Source organism: Juglans regia, chromosome 5 (assembly GCF_001411555.2).
Source record: "Juglans regia cultivar Chandler chromosome 5, Walnut 2.0, whole genome shotgun sequence".
Lineage (NCBI taxonomy): Eukaryota > Viridiplantae > Streptophyta > Magnoliopsida > Fagales > Juglandaceae > Juglans > Juglans regia.
This window is the reverse complement of record NC_049905.1, coordinates 732653-753985: the sequence shown is the minus strand read 5'-3', so window position 1 is coordinate 753985 and position 21333 is coordinate 732653. Positions and strand designations below refer to the sequence as shown.

General features: G+C 34.1%; 1 protein-coding gene and 1 long non-coding RNA gene across 2 annotated transcripts; both read left to right on the top strand.

Moving 5' to 3' along the window:
• The first annotated feature begins 6139 nt into the window (after positions 1-6139).
• LOC108988707 (putative disease resistance protein At3g14460) lies at positions 6140-10929 on the top strand. Its single transcript, XM_018962038.2, has 3 exons — positions 6140-9969; positions 10241-10327; positions 10615-10929. Exons 1-2 carry the CDS (start codon positions 6357-6359, stop codon positions 10312-10314), a joined length of 3687 nt encoding a protein of 1228 aa, XP_018817583.1. The 5' UTR covers positions 6140-6356; the 3' UTR covers positions 10315-10327; positions 10615-10929.
• Positions 10930-12841: 1912 nt separating this feature from the next.
• LOC108988893 lies at positions 12842-15762 on the top strand. Its single transcript, XR_001995749.2, has 3 exons — positions 12842-13116; positions 13467-13583; positions 15576-15762. It is a non-coding gene; the product is annotated as an uncharacterized LOC108988893 (long non-coding RNA).
• The last annotated feature ends 5571 nt before the right edge of the window (positions 15763-21333 follow it).

Here is a 21333-nt window from a genome sequence, read left to right as displayed (position 1 = left end):
TTATGGAGCTCTTCCTCTTTCTTTAAGAGTTGAATTTCTTTTTCTTCAAGTTCCGAGTCGATGTGTTGATTACTATCAGCCCACTTAAAATATTTGCAATATGGTAATCCCTAATATAAAATATTGTTAGGTACGTAATATTAATCAACATATTACTACAACTTACATTGCAGAAAGAGTAGTATTTACCTTCGTGTTGTACTTTGGACACCCTAAGAAGGGTCGTCCTGGATTTTTTTTAGTATTTGAATATCTCAATGTAGTTTTAATATTACAGAAGCACGATGGTTTCACTGACGGTGAAGAAGACAGTGATGATGAGGACATTCTAACATCAACCAGAATCAGGCGAGTTGAAAAGTAAAACAAAAGCAAAGAACAGACAAGATAAAATAATGCATAATATATAAGGAAACCAAAATGGTATGTACTTGCCTTCCACCTGGACCAGATAGGGGCGAGTATCTTCCTTGTTAGAATTAGATTACTATGGGCATAAAATTCAATAAAGAACTTTGTTAGAAGCTGCAACTACAACAAAAAATTTGCAAAAACAGCTCAGTTATTTATTTATTGGAATTAAAAATAAAAAAATAAAAAATAAAAGAGGATAAAACTGATGAAATGTGGCTGCCACTCAATAAGTATAATGTTGTGCGTAAAGTTGTGCGTACTTGTAGCAATAATCAATGTAAGGTATCAATAATAAGTATTCCAAAGGAGATTACTCATAGCAATAATCAATAGTATCAACGTTGCATGTACAACAATCGGGGGTAATTATCATGATTTTTATAAGTTCTAATGTCTCTGGGTGTTGAAAGCATTTCTGTACTATGCTTTCCATGCCTATAAATGACCAAAAGTAGTATTTGATTTGCTGTTTGCATACAGACACCTGTTGTGTCCAGCGTATTTTCAATGAGCTCTTGCTTGTTTCAGTTTTGTGTTGTATTGGTCAGTCGCTTGGTGAAGTGTGTTGTTTCTTGTTTCAGAAAATTTGAGATGATATATTTTTCTTGTTTTGGACAGTTACTTCTCGATATGATAGCTCTTGTATATGTCCCATATACTTGGGCTCTTGCCTATTCTTATGGTTAATGAATCGGGAGAGATGAGAGGGAGTTTTTTTCCTTGGTAGGAACTAAATAGGTGGGAAGTGGTTTTAATGAATTGAATGAGATGGAGTTGATAATATTGACCCCGGTTGCCCTAAGCACCCCAAAATGATTGATCATATTCATTTTCCTAAATATCTTAGAAATCATATATGTATTCAGATATTTTGGCTCAAATCTTTTACAAAATGAATAGCTTAGGTATTTAACTTCAATCTTAACTAACTATAATCCTAGCTTCCTTGATAACTTAAACTTTTTACTGGTAGAGGAGCAGTGTTTTTTTTTTTGTGATATATTATTGCAAATTCTATCATTACTAGTGAAGGTACTAGTGAAGATGCTTGCGTGTAGATACTAGTACTACTTCTGGAATTACTAGTGAAGGTATTAGTGAATATGCTTGCATGTAACTGGAATTAAATGGATTCCTTCTTCTGATCAATGCTTTGATCAGTAACTGAGATGGTCCAATTTAAAACATAGTTGCAAATGTTAGAAAAGGGCTAAGGCCAACGCCCAATAACAGATATGTAGCACTGGTAGACAGGCTAATCGATCTACTATACATTTACAATTCTACCACAATGAACACAAACATGAATCTGTAAAGCTACTAATTCCTTGACTATTAGACGAATATTGTTTCTAATTGTTACACTCAAATGATGCTTAGGTGCATGAAGACATGGGGCCCAACTCCAAGAATGACCTTAGTTTGTCATCAATGAATCAGAAACAAAACTGTAGCACCAGAATGCTACTGAGCAGGGATTCAAAACATTATTAGAGTAGTCGTGATTTGAATCAACAGAAAGAACCTAAAAAACCCTAACAATTTGTACATAAAAAAAAAAAATCACACATTTCGTATATAAAAAAATCCTAACAGAAAATTAATAGAAAATATACCCATTTAAATTGTTGTAGTAGACATCGGAAATGAAACTGCGTGCCAGAAGTGGAGCTGCGTACCGGAGATTCGAAAGGGGCTTGGAAAATTAGGGTTTTTCGGGATGAAGGAAAGGGGCTTTTTCGGGAAGGAAAATTAGGGTTTTTCGGGATGAAGGAGAAGGAAAGTTAGGGTTTTTCGGGATGAAGGGGAATGAAAGTTAGGAAAGTTAGGGTTTTTCGGTAAGAGAAGTGGATGAGGAAAGGAGGAATCGAAGGCTTCGAGCAGCGTCTTCGGCATCAATCTCGAAACTAAGGGAGGCCGTAAGCGGCTGGCTTTTGGAGGGAAGTCGTGGCTTCGAGGGGACGCTTTCCTCTCGTGAGGAGCAGAGAGGGAGGGAAGTCGAGAAGACGCTCGTGAGGAGCAGAGAGTCGAGAAGAACGATAATAGAGAGAGGGAGGGAAACGTGTTGTCTGAAACACGAGCATTTACGAAAGCGTTTTCAAATCAAAACGGGGCGTTTCATTTTTTTGCCACATCAGCAGCCGCTTGCGCGGCGCTTCCCCAAGGCGACTGCACGAAGCGTTTTTCATAAAAATAATAACGGGCGCAAGCATTTCATGGTGAACGGTTGTAAAATGTTTTTCTTGGATTTCCATCTCTCATTTTCGATGGAAATATCTTGCCTTCCTTGGAGCTAGCGTTATTTGACAAAATGACAGACATCTCGCAAGGCCATTGATTTAGGGCAGGGTTGGGGCATAAAACGAAACACAAAATTTTCATCTCATCTCATCTTATTATTACACATTTTTCAAATTCTCATACAAAATATAATAAATAATTCAATTTTTTCAAATCTCAATACACCCTTTTCAAATTCCAAAACAATAATAATATTAAAACTTAATATTTTAAATTTCAAAACAAAATATAAAATTCTCATCTCACCCCCTAAACCTACCTATCACGGATGAAAATTTGTTAGCCCAAGAATCATTGAAAATCTTAAAAAAATAAAAAAACCTGCAACAAATTCTTGTTAAACCGGGCCATGATTGATTTTGGCCATCAAACTATTTTATCGGCATCGTGCAAAAGTTACAACAATATGCCATGAATATGATTCATTGACATTAATTGTTTTGAAGAGAAACAGTAGAAGATGGAAAACCTCTTTATCCTGCCTTGACCAGAGTATTTGCCAAATGACAGATAAAAGGACAAAAAAAAAAAAAAACAATTCATCACTAGGAGACGTTTAGATTCGCAGGATATCTCAAATCATCTCAACTCATTTCACTACTATTCATTACTATTCAGTAACTTTAATTCACAAATCTCATTATTATTCATAACTTATTTTATTATTATTCATAATTTATCTCAATTCATCTCAAGTCACATTCGAATCCAAACGTCTCCTAAATGATCAGAATAACCAGAACATGTGCCAACTGACAGATAAAAGCACAAAGGATAAAGAAAAAAGAACGAAACAAAAGTAGAAAAGCAGTCACGAGGAGAAGAAAAAAGTAAATGACTTATTGCTCTGGTGGGGGCAATGAAATGTGTGTGATTGCCATCTTTGGCACGGGGAATTGGTAAGACTACCCCTGTTCTATTTTATATCGTCCAATAATAATCGGACACATATGAAATCTATATTAATTACAGTAGAATCAATCTGAAGAAATAATTTCTCAACCTTTCATATGTGTCCGATTATTATTGGACATATATTAATTACAGAGAGTCAATCACAAACAAAATCCAAAGTTCACGAGCAATCAATAAATGATCAGATGTGTCAACTGACAGATAAAAGGACAATAGTAAAAAAAATGTATCAGAACATGTGCCAAGTGACAGATAAAAAGACAAAAAAAAAAAAAAAAAGTCATCAATAAATGAAGAGCATGTGCCAACTGACAGATAAAAGGACAAAGTAAAAAAAAAGAGAAGAAGAAAACAAAAGTAGAAAAGCAGTCATGAGGTGTAAAGTTGATTGGATGCACATTATTTCATGTTATCATGGGTCCCCGAAAGGAATCCAAATTAAGCTTTCTTGACTATTGTTTGTATTAATATTTTTAATTTAATATTATATATTTTTTTAACATTTTATAAATACATTTAAATTCATTTCAAATAACGTACAAAATTAACTCCGCTTTTTTCAACTTAACCCTGTTGCCCACCGCGTCGATATTGTTAGTTATCTAATAAATAATTTCAATTAATCAAGATATAATTAATAGCTTTCAACCTGTTTTTACTCTTCTTTTTTCACCAACCTTCCTTCATTTCCCTTGATTCCTTTCATTTCAAAGAATAATTTCAATTAATCAAGAAAATTTGTGCCGACTGACAAATAAAAGGACAAAAGCAAAATCCAAAGTTCACGGGCAATCAATAAATGACCGGAGCATGTGCCAACCGATAGATAAAAGGATAAAAATAAAAGAAAAAAATAATCAATAAAGGGTAATGATAAAATTATTATTTTATTATTATCTATTTATTATTTATAATTTATTTTAAATTTTAAATTTTTTTATTATTATTTTCAAATATTTTTTAACATTAAAAAAATAAAAAATATATATAATTTTATTAATAGTCCATTCTTAGACTATTAAATAAAATTAAAAATTTTATAAAATTAAATATAAAATAAATAATAGATAAGTAGTAGGATTATGATAATCTTATCATTTTACATCAATAAAAGAAAATATTATTCTTACCGTTAATTTTTACGACTAATTTTTATTGTTATGTGTTTTTTATTTTTTATATTATTTTTTTACCTAATGGTTAAGTAAGTATTTTTTTAATAATATTATAATTTTTTTTTATTTTTTAAAATATTTTTAAATGTGTTAAAAAAATATATATTAAAAAAAAACACATTCCAAAATACCTAAGTTTTGTTTGCTTACTAAATATTTCTTAACTCATTATTATAATTTTTTAAAATTTTAATATAAAATATAATAAATAATTTAATTTTTAAAAATTTTAAATATTAATAAAATTAAAAATTAATATTTTAATAATATTTTATCATTTTAATTTAATTTAATTTAATTTAATTTAATTTAATATCTAAATACAACCTAATATTAAAGTCCGCGGAAGAGTAGCAGTCATTAATAAATGATCCGAGCATGCGCGAAGTGACCGATGAAAAGGAGAAAAGGAAAAAGCAATCCATCAATAAATGATAAGAGCATGTGCCAACTGACAGATAAAAAGACAAAGTAAAAAGTAAAAAGAAGAACAAAACAAAAGTGGAAAAGCAGTCATGAGGTGTAAAGTTGATTGGATGCACATTATGTCAGGAGTGTGCACTGCAGCCCATGTTATCATATCATGGGTCCCCCAAAGGAATCCAAATTAAGCTTCTTTGCCAATGTGTACGGCACAGATCGAGTTATCTATTAATTAAAAAATTTATAATTTATTATTATTATTATTATTTAAGAAACCTCTTCTCGAGAAGGCTTTTGTCTGCCATTCAAACTTTCAAAATGCCAATTAATTGCTGAGGTACAGTGCAATTGCATATTGTTGGCACAGTATAGTACTGTCCTTAACTTGATATTCCTTAATTAATTTGGTTCCATCACATGGTTTGTCCCAATTAATTAATTAATTAATGGATCGACAGGAGTCTTACAGGCAATCCGGATCGACTTTGAGGCCCACTTACACCACAATCTATTTATCTTATTATCAAATATCAAAGACCCGAGAATTAAGTATCAGACAAATACTATCTCTTTTCATTTTCCCAAAACCTTATCAGACAATTTGCATCATAACCTAACACTCATGAGTTAACCTATTGCCCATATGAACAATATAAATAATAATTTACCATAAATATCGCCAACCTTTTTTGTAATTAGTTCCAAATTAAAGAAGAAAGAAAGACATCTTATTTACAATCTTAACAGAAAAACAAGGTACATGTTTTCTTTGTGAGCTGCCATATGAGAAAAGGTTAATGGAATGAAGCAGTACTGATAAAAGGATTTTCTTATCTTCACATGAATATGACAGACTACCTTAATTAAACCGCGTCATCAGCCATTTCCCTATTTAATTTTATTATATAGTAAGAGATTTTAATTTCTCACACGAACTCTCTCAGAAATTCAATCAATGACCAATCAGTCAATGACCCATGACCACAGCATGTGCCACTCACATTTCTCCTATTTAATTTTATTACAGTAAGAATTTTCTTGCAACCTGAGCTTGCTTTGCTGTTTGCAAAAAAAAAAAAAAACCTTCCTTCATTTCCCTTGATTTCTCTCATTCCGAAGAAGAAAAACATGGCTGAGGTGGGCTTGGCATTTCTCTCTGCTTCACTCAGCGTGTTGTTTGACAGAATGGCATCTCCAGAGGTGGTTGGCTTCATGCAGGGAAGAAAACCAACCGAAGTGCTCTTAAGGAACTTGAAGAATGCAATGCGGTCTGTGAAGTTTGTGCTTGAAGACGCGGAGGAAAAGCAACATACGGATTCTTTTGTGAAAGGCTGGGTTGATGACTTGAAGGATGTTATCTACGACGCGGAGGACATCTTGGATGAGATTGCTACTGAAGCCTTGCAAAGAAAGCTGGACGCTGAATCTAGTACCACTGCACTAGAAAAGGTACTAGACTGCATCTCTAATACTTTCCTCGATACTTTTGTCAATGAAGTAGAGCCAAAAATAGAAGAGGTACTTGATAGACTAGACAGTCTAGTAAAAGAAAAGGATTTTATGGGTCTACAAGCTGTAGGAGTTGGGGGAAAACAATATCCAGATCAAAATCAAAGGCTGTCCACTTCTTACGTCTCAGAGTTTGACACTTTTGGTAGGGATGAGGACAAGAAAAAAGTAATTGACTTATTGCTCTCGTCTGATGCGAGAGGAAATGAAATGTTCGTGATTGCCATCGTTGGCATGGGGGGAATCGGCAAGACTACCCTTGCTCAAATGGCATACAATGACAGTCGGGTGCAACAACATTTCAACCTTAAAATATGGTTTTGTGTTTCAGAAGAATTTGATGTGCCCAAGGTTGAGAAATCAATTATAGATCAGGCTGAAACTTCGTCAGCTCGTTCTACTGAGGATCCAGAGCAGCTTCAAGTTACACTAAAGAAGAGTTTGATGGGGAAGAAATTTCTCCTTGTTTTGGATGATGTTTGGAGTGAGAAACCCATTCATCGGGAGTTCCTAGGCCAGCTCTTGCAATATGGGGCTCGAGGAAGTACGATCCTTGTCACCACAAGGAATGGTAGCGTTGCATTGGCCATGCACGCTATTGAAACTCATCATCTAAAGCTGTTACTAAAGAATGATTGCTGGTCACTTTTTGAAAAGCATGCATTTCGCAATGGTAGCTCTGACGCAGATCCAAAGATAAAAGAAATAGGTACTCAAATTGTGAAAAAGTGCAAAGGTCTACCTTTAGCAATCAAAGCGATTGGCAATCTCTTGTGGTCTGAATCAAATGTCAAGAGATGGACGAATATATTGAAGAGCAATTTATGGGATCTTACCATGGAGGGGACATACATTCTTCCGGCTTTGAGGTTAAGTTATAAGTATCTCCCCTCATATTTAAAAAGATGCTTTGCTTATTGTTCGATATTTCCAAAAGATCATATTTTTAAGAAAGATGAATTAGTGTTGTTATGGATGGCGGAAGGCTTCTTGCAACAATCAGAAATAGAAACTATGGAAGAAGTTGGCAATCATTGCTTCGATGCTCTTGTATCGAGATCATTATTTCAACAATCAAGTCGTGAAACTAACTCAGGTTTTGTAATGCATGATCTTATCAACGACTTGGCAAAATTCGTGGCTGGGCAATTTGGCACTGATAGTTTAAAAAAAATTGTGAAGATGACTCGCTATGTATCATATTTCGGCAACAGTTGGTGTACATTCCAGGATATTGAAGCTGATCTTTTAAAGGCCAAACAATTGCGCACTTTCCTTGCATTACGTTTTTCAACAGTACGGCATTGGGAAAACAAAATGCAATGGACAATATTGTGCTTAAGAGTTCTCTCCCTACGCTACATAGGCTTTGAGATTACTAAGTTGCCTGATTCAATTGGCGAGATGAAATATCTACGTTATTTGGATGTTTCTTCGGGAAGTTTTAATAGGTTGCCCGATTCCATATGTAATTTGTGCAATTTGCAAACGTTGAAGTTATCATGGTGTAGTGACTTGGATAGATTGCCAAGAGATATGTGGAAACTCATTAATTTGCGTCATCTTGAAATTGATTCTACTCTCAAATTAAAGGAGGAGATGCCGATAAAAATGGGTAGATTAAATTGTCTCCAGACGTTGTCAAAATTCATCGTCAGCAAACATGACAGTGCTAGTGGGTCTAGCATTGGAGAATTGGGAAAACTAAAAAATCTTCGGGGAGAGCTTTCAATTGAAAAGCTCCAAAATGTTAGATCAGCTGATGATGCATTGGATGCAAGCTTGAAGGATAAGGTTTACCTCGAGCAGTTGGCGTTACTATGGGATATTCCTCAAGAAGAACTTGGTATTTCGGAAAGTCAAAGAGGCGTACTTGAAAATTTGCAGCCCCATAAAAACTTGAAAAGTCTCAAAATCAGCTACTACAGCGGGAAAAGTTTTCCTGATTGGATAGGAGGGCTTACTTCATTGTCTGAGTTGGAATTAATTAATTGCAAATATTGTAGTGCCTTGCCACCCCTTGGGCACCTACCTTTTCTTGAGAAACTCTACATTAATGGGCTGGATGGAGTTGTTACTGTGGGTCCAGAATTTTATGGAAATAGTAGTAATTCTAAAATGAAGTCATTTGGAAGTTTGAAATTTCTGAGGTTGAGGAATATGTCAAATTTGAAAAACTGGCTTCATTCTGGTGTACATCTTCCTTCGTTAGACCAACTTGAGATCAGCAATTGTCAACATTTCGAGGGTTCGCTCTCCATAGACTCTTTCCCAGTACTTACCAGTATGAAAATAATTAGGTGTGATAATTTGGAATCTGTTGCACTTGCAAAACAAGATGAACATGATGGTTTACTCTCAAAATTGAAAATACTTCTGATCTATGGTTGTAAGAAGTGTGAGCTCCCCATGCACAGACAATATTCATCCCTTGAAGAATTGTACTTGACGGATTGTTGTGATTCCCTGACGTCATTTCCATTAGACCTATTCCCAAATCTGAAGAGTTTTCGAATCGAAGGGTGCAGGAATTTGCAATCTCTAGAACAACATGGAGGTGATTTAGTGATATCAAAAATAGGAATATGGAGATGTCCTAAATTTGTATCTTTTCCAAAAGGAGGATTGCGTGCCCCTAACCTTGCAATGTCTTCTCTCAAAGATTGCGAGAGCTTGAGGTTAATGCCGGATAAAATGCACATATTGCTTCCGTCTCTTTATTATTTGGAGTTAGTAAATTGTCCAGAAGTTGAGTCGTTTCCAGAAGAGGGATTACCTTCCAATCTGAAGAATATCAAGATCTTGACATGTAAGAAACTAATTGCAAACCCGTGGAAGGAAACACTCCCCCGCATTGAATGGTTGGAAATTGGCGGCGACAAATCAGAAGATCATGTAGAGTCATTTCCCGGGGAGTTGTTGCTGCCCACCACTCTGACCTATCTTTATATCGAATCAATTGGAAATTTGAAATCATTGGACAAGGAGGGGTTTCAACACCTCACCTCCCTTGTAGAATTGTGGATCATCGATTGTCGAAAGCTCAGGTACATGCCAGAAGAGGGCTTCCCTGCCTCCCTTCGTTTTTTGCTGATAGAGAAATGTGATCGTGTGTTGAAGGAAGAGTTGGAAAGTAAAAAAGGAAAAGAATGGCTCAAGGTGGCTCGCGTCCCCAACATAATGATTTATGGCATTCTAATTCAAGGAGATTATCGTGAATGGTTGTGGTCAGGTGAGAGCCCCATGCAACCTCAAAGCTTTTAATTGAAGTTATAAAATGAAATTTTCTTAAACAATAATAAAAGTAAAAAGTAAATGAAATATGATTTGGCATTATATATAATGTGAGCATTGGGAATTGTTTTGCTGATCGTGAATTATATCCATCGATCCCTCTCAGCTCATTTATTTTCCATACATATATATATACATTTTCTCCGTGTTGTCAAATTAATTCTCTTTCTTCCTTCTCTAATTGTCTCATTAATTCTTTTCATTCACAGGTATTTGTGCAAGGCGGTATGAATATGAGGATGCTTTCGAGTTCGAACAACTCCTCCCCTACGAATATTATTAACAAGTTTATAACGGTAGGTACAACTTATCGTAAATAGCATTTGGTAGCTGTTTTTGCAATCTATAGAATTAATATTATCTGATATATGTTATCATAGAATCCATAAATGTTAATATATTTACTAAATTGCACCATAAACTATTAAAATTGGCAATTATTTACATCATAAACTAATGTCTATCAGCTACGTACGTAATTGAAGTTACTAATTTGTGATTGGAATAATTAATTCTTGATTTTTAAACTATATACGTATAATTTGAATCTGTATGTATTGATAATTGAATTGTTATTATTTAGGGTAAAGTTGATTTGATCCCTGAGAAGTGAAGATATTTGCTTAAATCTTGTGTGCGCGAGCGCTAGAAGCAACCTCCTACGTACCTAATTGCCACGCACATTTCTATATGCATTTCCGATCCCTGAAGGGAATGGTTTGGCAGATGGTTAATTTGGGAGCTAGCTGTGGATGTGAGACCACCTTTGTGGACGTGGCATGGCTTTAAGTTGTGGACGTGTGATTAGAAATTATGATGCTAAGTTTGTTTATGCTTTTTCTTGCTTTTGTGTAATTTCTTTTTGTGTAAAATATTTTCTTAATTACAATCACTTGTAAAATTTGTTGAAAAGATTTATGATTATCTTTATATTTATCATATTTGTTTTTCTAATTGATATACATCTTAAAATTCATCCTTACCACATTAAAAATATTGTAACACTTTCAACCAGAAATACGTACCTTGTAAGTGAGCTCTTACTTATATATTTATAACACATTTGTCGTCGGAATCACGAATATCGTTTAGCCATAATTGATGTCCAAAAATCTAAAAATCGAAGCTTGGAATGGGTGGTCCAAAAACTCCAGAGTCGAGACTGATTATTTCGACGGTTCTTATTCAATTCAACCTTAACGAGACATCTTTCTACCTTTCTCTTCTACTTCATTCCATGCGATTTACCATTTTGTCTAAAACGTTTTGCTTTTTTCTAGGTACAATTGATTTTCAACTCCTTGTTATCTCTTGTTTTGTTCAATTTCTGTCTGAAGCTTTTGGCCTTACCATCAAACCAATTGTGGCTTCATCTCTGTCCGTAGTTTTAGTTCTTCCTTTTTTTGTAAGAGAATTAAATCTCGATTTTGATTTCATATTGGGCTCTACAATTTTTTTTTTTTAGTTTGTAAATTGAAGAGCAATCATGTTAACTGATGCACAACTCTCTCTCTCTCTCTCTCTCCCATTTTTCTTGTTCCTAATGCTTGAGGTTAGGCAAAATTACGAATCATCGAAATGCTTAATTTTGTAGCTGAATGTTTTTTGAGTTGAATAAATCTAGATTTTTTACGACTTTGTATTGGAGAATCTATATTCTTTAAATTTACACATGTTTTATGGTGGTTGATGCTTTGGTGTGAACTGTTGTTTTATATTGCTTCTACTTGTTCAACTAGTAGCGAGAAATGGAATTGCTTCCAATTTCTTTGACAGCATATTTGTTCAACTGTATTCAGCGATTCCATTTTGAGTCTAATTCTGAAAGATCTTCGACAAGTAGTCAACAATTATAATACAAACTTAACTTTTAGTATTTGATTTCTCCAACTGAAATGTGGTTAATTTATTATTATGGTATCATATGCAAACTTTAGAATTAATCGTGGAGACAGATTCTTTACTTGCCGTGAACTAATCTTGTTTAACAAAATACAAGAGCCTCCTTGGAAGTATTTTAAAATGTGGACTGACATACTTAATATCCATTCTTTATTTCCTTTTGAATTAATTCATACTTAAGAGAAGATAATAGATTGACTGATGCTTTAGCAAACTTAGGAGTTATTGGTATAGATGCTTCTTTTTTCTCAATTTTTTACTTACCAAAATACTTATCTTACATATATTTTTTGGATAATGTAGGACTCCCTCACTTTAGACACTAGTTTTATACTTTTCTATTATGAAATATAGTTCGAAATGATTACTGTATGGATTAGTTTCTTATAATATATGATAAGATTATCTTGTATGGAATGGATGTAATAATTAATAAGGAAACGCAATGGATGTAAGAAGCTGCTGTGTTGAATGAATGTAATTAAGGGATGTAATGGATGTAAAGGAAGCTGCTGCGAGGAATGTAAAGTGTAAGCACGCAAGGTGTTTGAAGAAAAGCTCAAGTGAGCCACAGGTGTATTGATACGGGTTCTTCGAGGGACCCAACCTCCTTACTGAATTCAACTTAAGCAATTTCCAGATGCCCCTACGTTCTTCCCCTTTTCCTTCCACCATATATTCGATTCCTTCCCAAAACAGACTAACAAACTTCCAGGTTTGATAATTTGATACGTGCAAAATAAAAGCTACCTCACTGCCCACTAACGTAAAACCTCACAGACACTAAACGCACAGTTTTTGGTGTTTTTAAGTCGCAAAACGCTGTGCTTTACAAACACTACTAATTATTTCTATAATTGAAAAACGCTGCGTACTGAATGACAACAGTCTTCTTAATTCAACTAAACTCTCCGTTTCACTTTTCTTCTCATACGGTGCGCTTCATCATGACCCTCCACACGGCGTCGTTTCTTGTTCAAGCCTTTCAACTACTTCACTTCTTCGAACTCAACTCAGATCACTTCCCTTCTTCTGCGTCCGCACTGCTTTGTTCTTCTAGTGTTTCCCTTGCCGCCGTTGGATCTCTATCACCATCTCTCTCTCTCTCTCTGACTCTCACACTCAAACCCTAACTCAAATTTTGAGCCGACATCTCCGTTGTTCGTCACAGAGAAAATCGCCGGTATGGTTCTCTCTCTCTGTTATTTTGAATCGGGTTCTGTGGTTTGGTTCTGATTGGTGCATGTTTCGCTCTTTTGAGTCTAAGTAGTTTGGTGCTACTTATTGTTGAGACTTTAAGCACATTTTTGCTACTGTGTGCACGTTTATGTCAATATGATAATTCAATGGTGAATATTGGAACATTTTAGGTGGTAGAAAATCTGGATGAAAAAATGTGAAATATTTGTTAGTAAGTGTAGTGTATTCTCAGCTTTTCAATGATTCCAAGGTGCATTAGATATTCTATTTTTGTTCTTTAGATTTCATTAGTGACTGAAATTATGTTTGTTGACATAAATCTAATCTTTACAGAATCCACTCCGGGTTTGAGAAGTACCGTTCCGGGTTCACAAAAGTGGACGACAATCGATACTCAATGAAAATCTTTTTTGAGATAAGGAAGCAAAAGTATCTTGAGGCATTGGATAAGTAAGCTTCCAAGTTTTAGGTTATTAATTATCTAAGTGTCGGTTTTATGAGAAGTGATTGTTTGTTTTTGGAGATTATGTGGCATATAGCATGTGAATGAGATTGATTTAAATTGCTTTGATGCATTCCACCTATTAATGAATTTGTGTTTAAATATAGACAAAACTATTACATTTTATAATTATATATATTAACCTATTTTTTATTATTACATATTTTTAGATTTCATAAATGTTAATTTTAGAAATATTTTTTATATTTTCACAATTGGGCACACGTGCAATGCACGTGTTTGCCCTTTACTAGTATATATATATAAAGTATTCTATTTTACTTCTCTGAAATCTCGTTGTTAATTAGTACGTAGTTATCTAATTAACACTTTACTTTTATTTTATTTTATTTATTTATGCGTCCATCAGCTACTGCTCAAAGGTCTAAAAACTTTAGCTAAATAAACATTGAATTTGCATATGCGAGGTGCTACTACTTTTATTTAAATTGCCCTATAAACTACTAAAAATGGCAATTTACATGATTTTTTTTTTTTAGATGAGCACGGTATTCCAAGTTTATTAATAGGCATTACTTATGACGGAAGAAAATCTTGATTACAAGCAGATACCTGGAAATGACAAATAATCATAAATGACCAAAACTTAGGCTTTCAAAAGATCTAGAATAATTACAGGTCAATCAACAACAAAGCATACCTAAGAAAACCAAAAGGTAAAGACAATCTTGCATATAAAAGTCAGTTAACACTGATAAGAATAAAAAAAGAGGAAAACAGTTGCAATATAACATTTCCTCACTATGAGACTCATAAATAAGGAATACTCATTCTGTCCATGCGAAGAAGACCCCTCAACTTACTGGGTAAAGGATCTCTGTCTTCAATCTAGTCCATATTTACACCCTCAACTCCATGTTTAGCTAAGAAGTTAGTTACAACATTTTCTTCACAAAATACATGATGACTCACTCTATGAACCATCACTAACTAAAATCTGACAATTTCAAAGGCAATTAAATGGCAAATGGTGGTAAAATGTTTTTTTTTTTTTTTTATTTATTTATTGACATATCTATCATTTTCCAAGACAATGTCAACGGGACCACGAAGTTTTCTTTTTAATGTTATATACAATCTTTAAATAGATAAATTTTGTAAAAAATTTATAAAAAAATAGATCTCATTAATAAAAAATAATTTTTTATATATATCTTTTTAAATATAATCCACTTTTATACATAAATTTATATAAAGTTTATCTATTTATAATTTATACAAATCAATTATCTTCGTGATGGTAGGACATATGATCAGGACAAGTATTTTGAAAAAGCAACTATGAATAGGATAATTGCAACTTCTGGCTGGCTGCTCTGCCGCGATTGATCAAGACGGTAGAATTTAAGACGTTTAACAATATGAACAGCTGTCATCTTGAAGCAGTGATCATTTTTTTTCTGAAATATGTACTCGTTTGGCACATGAGAAGCAAATTAGTGGTTTTGCTCTGCTTCTTACATTAGTAACCTTCATTCCTTCTTTTTCCTTTGATTTCTTTTATTCTAAAGAAGAAAACATGGCTGAGGTAATGGGAGTGGAAGTAAAATAATAAAAGACTGAATTAAGGGATTATTTTCTGATCCCCTCCATAAATACTGAAAGATTGTTTGAAAATGTTTCAGTTTTATCTATTTATATATATATATATATATATATATATTTATTCAAAGGTCGTCTTCACTGTGAAGTTGAATATTGGATGCACATTATTTCCTAAGTTGAGTGTGAAGTGCAGCCCACCTCTAATGAACACATTGATCAGTTGTCCCAAAAGGAATCAAACTAAGCTTTCTTGACTATTCTTTTGCACCATTTCTACCACACAGATCGAGTAGTAGTTATCTAATCAACAGTTTTTGTTTTAATTTATGCGCTCATTTTTTCCAATTCCCTAATTAACTCAGACGTTCTTTCAGCCATGGCAGAGGTTGGAGTGGCATTGCTCTTTCCCTTCTTTGGAGCGTTATTTGATAAAATGGTCATCAACTGCTTTCTCAGCCCTTATTATGAGTACAAATGTTTCAACAATATGCCATGATTCATTGAGATGAACGGTTTTGAGTTTTTTTTGGTCATCTTTTCAGATGTAGTTACTCTCTGCAATTTATCAACGTGTTTTTAAATTTTACTTTTTTCTTTTTTCTTTTTCCTTTTACTTTGCTATGATAAAGTAACTTGTTTCATAAAGTAAATTATTGTAACTAAGACTAGGTGACATCTGCTAATTTAACAAATTTAACTAAAACTCCCGTAATTTGATATGGCACTTTAAATCTATCTTTAAAATAAAAAATTAGAAATTGATATACTTTAAATCAATTTGTAATCAGTTTTTTTGAAATTCATTTTCTGGATAATTAATATTGTAGTTTACCATGAAGTCACTTGCAATATTGTTACCAAATAGTTATAGGGAAGAAAGGAGGGGCCCGTTGGGGTCGTTGATATTTAATGTCTAATTAATGTTGGGAAAGAAAGGGCAGAGATAAAACTTTGTGGAGGAGGTTCATCTATGTCAGACACTTTTTGACTCTTCGTTCCCTTAGCACCACAAGGGATGATTTCCTTTCTGAGATATTAATAAGGGGCCATGCATGCATTAAATGGTGAATGGTGATCATAAAATGTTTTTTTAGATTGCCATCTCTCTCATTTTCAAATGCAATGTCTACCAAGTTTCCCTTTCTTGGTGGTAGAACATCTCATCAAGAGTCAGGACTCGGGACAAGCATTGTTGGTTGGGGGAGCTCATCAACGAAGAAAATGGTATCTGAGCAGCAAATTCTGGCTGGCTACTCTGCATCAAGACAGGGTAGAATTGAAAACGTCTTACATGAATCATTGTCATCTCCCAGCAATGATCTTTTTCTGAAATTATCAACATTGAATAAACATTATTGATGGGTCTTTCCTTCAGTGAAATGTTATGATATGCATATATTCAATCAATAAATGCTCGATGACCAGAGTATGTGCCAACTGACAGATAAAATAATAAAAGACCGAGAAATATTTTCTACCCCTCTGTAAAAACTGAAATAGAGTATTTGAAGTATTAGCCGCTTTCACTCCACCACCGACACAGAAACATTAATGGTAAATGTTTTATTTGAGAGCTACCAGATGTGAAAAGGTTAATGTAATGAAGGAGTGAGCAGATGATTTTCTCATGGGGAAATGCTTTTTGAATCTATATATATATTTTTTAAATATTTAAAAAAAAAACCTGTAATTGCCGTGATCGGATGGAAGTATCTGTTGGAACTAGTGGCATTGTCCTTTCTCGTCGGGGATCCCTATTATTGTGGGTTATGAGATGTCTTTTTCATGCATTTTTTTAGTTCTCTTAAAAATTTTGAAAAATACATTCACAACATTATTGAAAATAATTACTTAATTACTAAGTAAAAAAATATATATCGGAACCATTATCGGCATGCTTTGTCGGGACACAAAGTATTTTCCCATATTCTTTTCTACCATTTTGGTATTTTCTCAGTGTAATTTTGGGCTGCGTTCACATTTTTTTTGAGTAAACAAACTTTCTTCATTCATTTAAATCAGATGTTGGATATAAGGAGGTACTCCCTCCATTGAAATGCTCTTTTCAGAAAATTTTAGTGCATCCTTTACTTTACTAGACAATGAGCAATACAATTGGGCTGCGTTCACATGCACCATACAACAGCTGCATATATATCCACAGATGCAAAAAGTGGCTTTTCTTGTCATTTCATAGGGCGTTGTGATCATAATTATCAACGTACAATGTCTTTAAAAACGGAGTAGTACTCTTCTGTAACTCCTCATTCAAAACGCACTAGTCTTCTAGTTCGCCGACAACAAAGCTCCTGATCAAGTTAAGGGCTCACAAAGAGGCGTTGAGATGGTGGGTGAAACGGCAAAGAGTGGTGGTGCTAGCGGTGATCATCGGATCCTGGCAATTCTTCTGGTGATGATTTTGCTGCACAAAGGCCATTGTGGAGCGAGTGTTGCTGCTGCTGATGCTTCAATATTCCAGGACAACGTCACCTCCCTTATTGACATGGACGAACCACACCAATGGTTCGATTCTGAAATAAGCCGAATGCTCGTGTTGGAATATCCAGAATCTAATAGAAGAATTAGAGTTAAAATCTCAAGTAGTCAAACAGAAGGCTTGACAGTTAAATTAGTTATGCCAGATGTCAATGGTTGGTCAGCATTATTGATCATTTTCAAGTGTATAAATAGAGTCATTTGTACAGAGATAATTAATTGAATTGAATGAGAATTTTTCAATCTAGAATACATCTCTTCATTGATCTGTTTTTCCTTTTTACTTCTCTGTACAATTTCACATGGTATCATCGAGAATAAACACTTTTCCGCTGCTTTCTTGATCTTTCTTGATCTACAATGTCTGATAATCTTGAAGAAAACGCTTCTATGGCACATACTCCTTCATCAAATGCCTCTGTACAGAATCTTTCTGATGATTCATCCAGCTGCTACTACTTGCATCCGTCTGATAATCCTGGTGTACTTCTGGTTTCTGAGATATTCACTGGTGAGAATTACATTGCATGGAGTCGATCTATGTTAATTGCTCTAACAGTAAAAAATAAAGTTGCCTTTGTTGATGGATCTCTGGTTCAACCTATAACTAATGATCCTTATCTTCGTGTTGCCTGGCTAAGAGCCAACAATCTTGTCCTGTCTTGGCTCATGAATTCAATTGCCAAAGAAATTCGTGGTAGTCTTCTTTATTTTACAAATGCCTTTGATATTTGGGAAGAACTAAGAGTTAGATATCTTCGAAGTGATGGACCAAGAGTTTTCTTTTTGGAGAAATCTTTAAGCTCTATTTCTCAAAACTCTAAATCTGTCACTGAATATTTCAGTGAATTCAAGGCTTTATGGGATGAATACATCAGCTATAGACCAATTCCCAGTTGCAGATGTGGAAATCTTAATCGTTGTTCATGTAATATTTTGAAGAATCTGACAGATCGACAACAATCAGATTATGTAATGAAGTTTCTTGTGGGTCTTCATGATTCCTATTCTGCAGTTAGAAGTCAACTATTGTTTCAATCTCCTTTACCATCTATGAGCAGAGTGTTTTCTTTACTTCTACAAGAAGAGAGTCAAAGGTCTTTGACTAATGCTATTGGTATTTCTTTTGATTCACAAGCAATGGTTGCTGAACAATCATCAAGAACAGTTTCAACAAATAATACTCGATTCACAAAGCAGAAAGGAAAGTCAGATGCAATCTGCTCTCATTGTGGTTATTCGGGTCATCTTGTTGATAAATATTTTCAGTTAATTGGATATCCTCCTGGATGAAAGGGCCCAAGAGGAAAAAGATTCAATTCTACACCAACTGCAGCCACAAATTTTCAAAAATTGCCCACTGCAAATAATACTATTGTTTTGGAACAAAATTCAAGTAACCCCAACATAATTTTCTCTCAAGAGCAAATACAAAATCTGCTCACTCTTGCAAATAGCCTTTCCAACTCAAACATAAATTCTAATGCAACTGCTAATGTTGCATCTACTTCAGGTGATTTTTTTTCTTGTAATACAGTTTCCTTATCAAAGAATCAATTTACTTGGATTCTTGATACAGGAGCAACAAATTATATGATCTGTTCTCCTCTTCTATTTGATTCAATTGTTTTGCCCAAAATACCTTCCAAGGTTCATTTACCAAATGGACAAACAGTTCCAATTATCTTCACTGGATCTGTCAAATTTTCTCCTGATATCACTTTACACAATGCTCCATCCTTCAACATTAATCTTGTCTCTGCATCAAGATTAACTAATGACAATTCAATTGGATTATTTTTTCTTCAATCCAAATGTATCTTGCAGGACCTCAGTAAATGGAGGATGATTGGGCTTGCTGAAGTTCAATCTGGTCTATACCATCTTCAAAAACCATATGCTCAAGCAAATAATGAAATGCTTTCAAGTTCAATTGGTTTACCTTCTAGTTTTTTAGTTGAATCTTGTACTGTTAATTCTAATCTATGGCATTTTCGTTTAGGCCATATTCCAAATACACAGATACAACTCATAAACAGTTCTGATTCTTCTGTAAAGACAACTCACAATAATGTCTGTGAGATTTGCCCATTAGCTAAACAGAAAAAGCTACCCTTTCCTGTATCAAACAGTCAATCAAATAAAGCTTTTGAATTGGTTCACATCGATATTTGGGGACCCTTTTCTATTCCTTCATATTCTGGTTATAGATTCTTTCTTACTATTATTGATGATTACACAAGATTCACTTGGTTATTTCTAATGAAAACCAAAACAGAAACTCGAGCAATTCTTACCAACTTTCTAGCTTATGTTCATACTCATTTCAACACTAATATTCAAACTCTTAGATCAAATAATGACCAAGAGTTTAATATGCCTGCTTTCTATCAAGAGCATGGCATTATTCATCAATTATCATGTGTTGAAACACCTGAACAAAATGGAAGGGTTGAAAGAAAACATCAACACCTATTGAATGTAGCTAGATCTCTCATGTTTCAGTCAAAACTACCTTTATCATATTGGACAGATTGTGTATTAACAGCCACACATCTGATAAATCGTACTCCATCATCCATTCTAAACAATCAAACACCATACCATCTTTTATTTCAAAAGCCACCAAACTACAACTATTTCAAAGTCTTTGATTGTTTATGTTTTGCTAGTACAATCACAAGCAACCGAGGCAAATTTCAGCCAAGAGCTACAAAATGTCTTTTCCTTGGTTATCCACCAAACATAAAAGGGTAGAAAGTACTTGACTTAGCTACTCTCAAAAATTTTGTATCTCGAAATGTAGTTTTTCATGAATCTACATTTCCTCCCATTCCAAATAAAACTCATACACCTTTTGTTTTTCCAGATTTTCCTCAAATATATGAACCAATCTCCTGCATTCCAGACAAAACAGTCTCTATAACTTCTGTTCCTACAAATTCACCTTCTATAACTTCTGTTCAGGAATCTTCAATTGCTGAAAATCCAATTGCTGTAAACAATGATACTAATAGTCTTAGAAGGTCTGAAAGAACTAAGCATTTACCTAAATACTTGCAGAATTACTATTGTGGTAATATGACTAAGATTTCTTCAGCAACTCAAGCACCTTCAAGCTGTTCTTTATCTGGTAAGCCTCATTCTATATTTTCCTTCTTATCTGATTCCAGATTGTCATCTAAACACAAAGCTTTCATTACTGCTATTTCATCTACTTTTGAACCCAAAACTTACAAACAAGCCAGTTCAATTCCTCATTGGCAAACTGCCATGACTGATGAAATTAAAACTCTTGAACATAATAAAACTTGGGATCTTGCAATTTTGCCTCCAAACAAAACTGCTATAGGTTGTAGGTGGGTATATTGAGTGAAATTTAAGGCAGATGGAAGTGTTGAAAGATACAAAGCTAGACTAGTAGCCAAGGGCTATACTCAACAAGAGGGGCTTGATTTTTTTGACACATATTCTCCTGTTGCAAAGATGACAACAGTTAGAGTTCTTCTTGCTATTGCAGCAGTTAAACAATGGCATTTACATCAACTTGATGTAAATAATGCTTTTTTGCATGGAGACTTAAATGAGGAGGTTTATATGCAATTGCCACCAGGTTTTTCAACTTCAAATGACCCA

Bases quoted from the DNA above. Each gene is read 5' to 3' on its own strand.
- LOC108988707 (XM_018962038.2), top strand. From the start codon at position 6,357: ATGGCTGAGGTGGGCTTGGCATTTCTCTCTGCTTCACTCAGCGTGTTG. The intron at 9,970-10,240 runs GTGAGAGCCCCA...TTTCATTCACAG, and splicing joins TCGTGAATGGTTGTGGTCAG to GTATTTGTGCAAGGCGGTAT.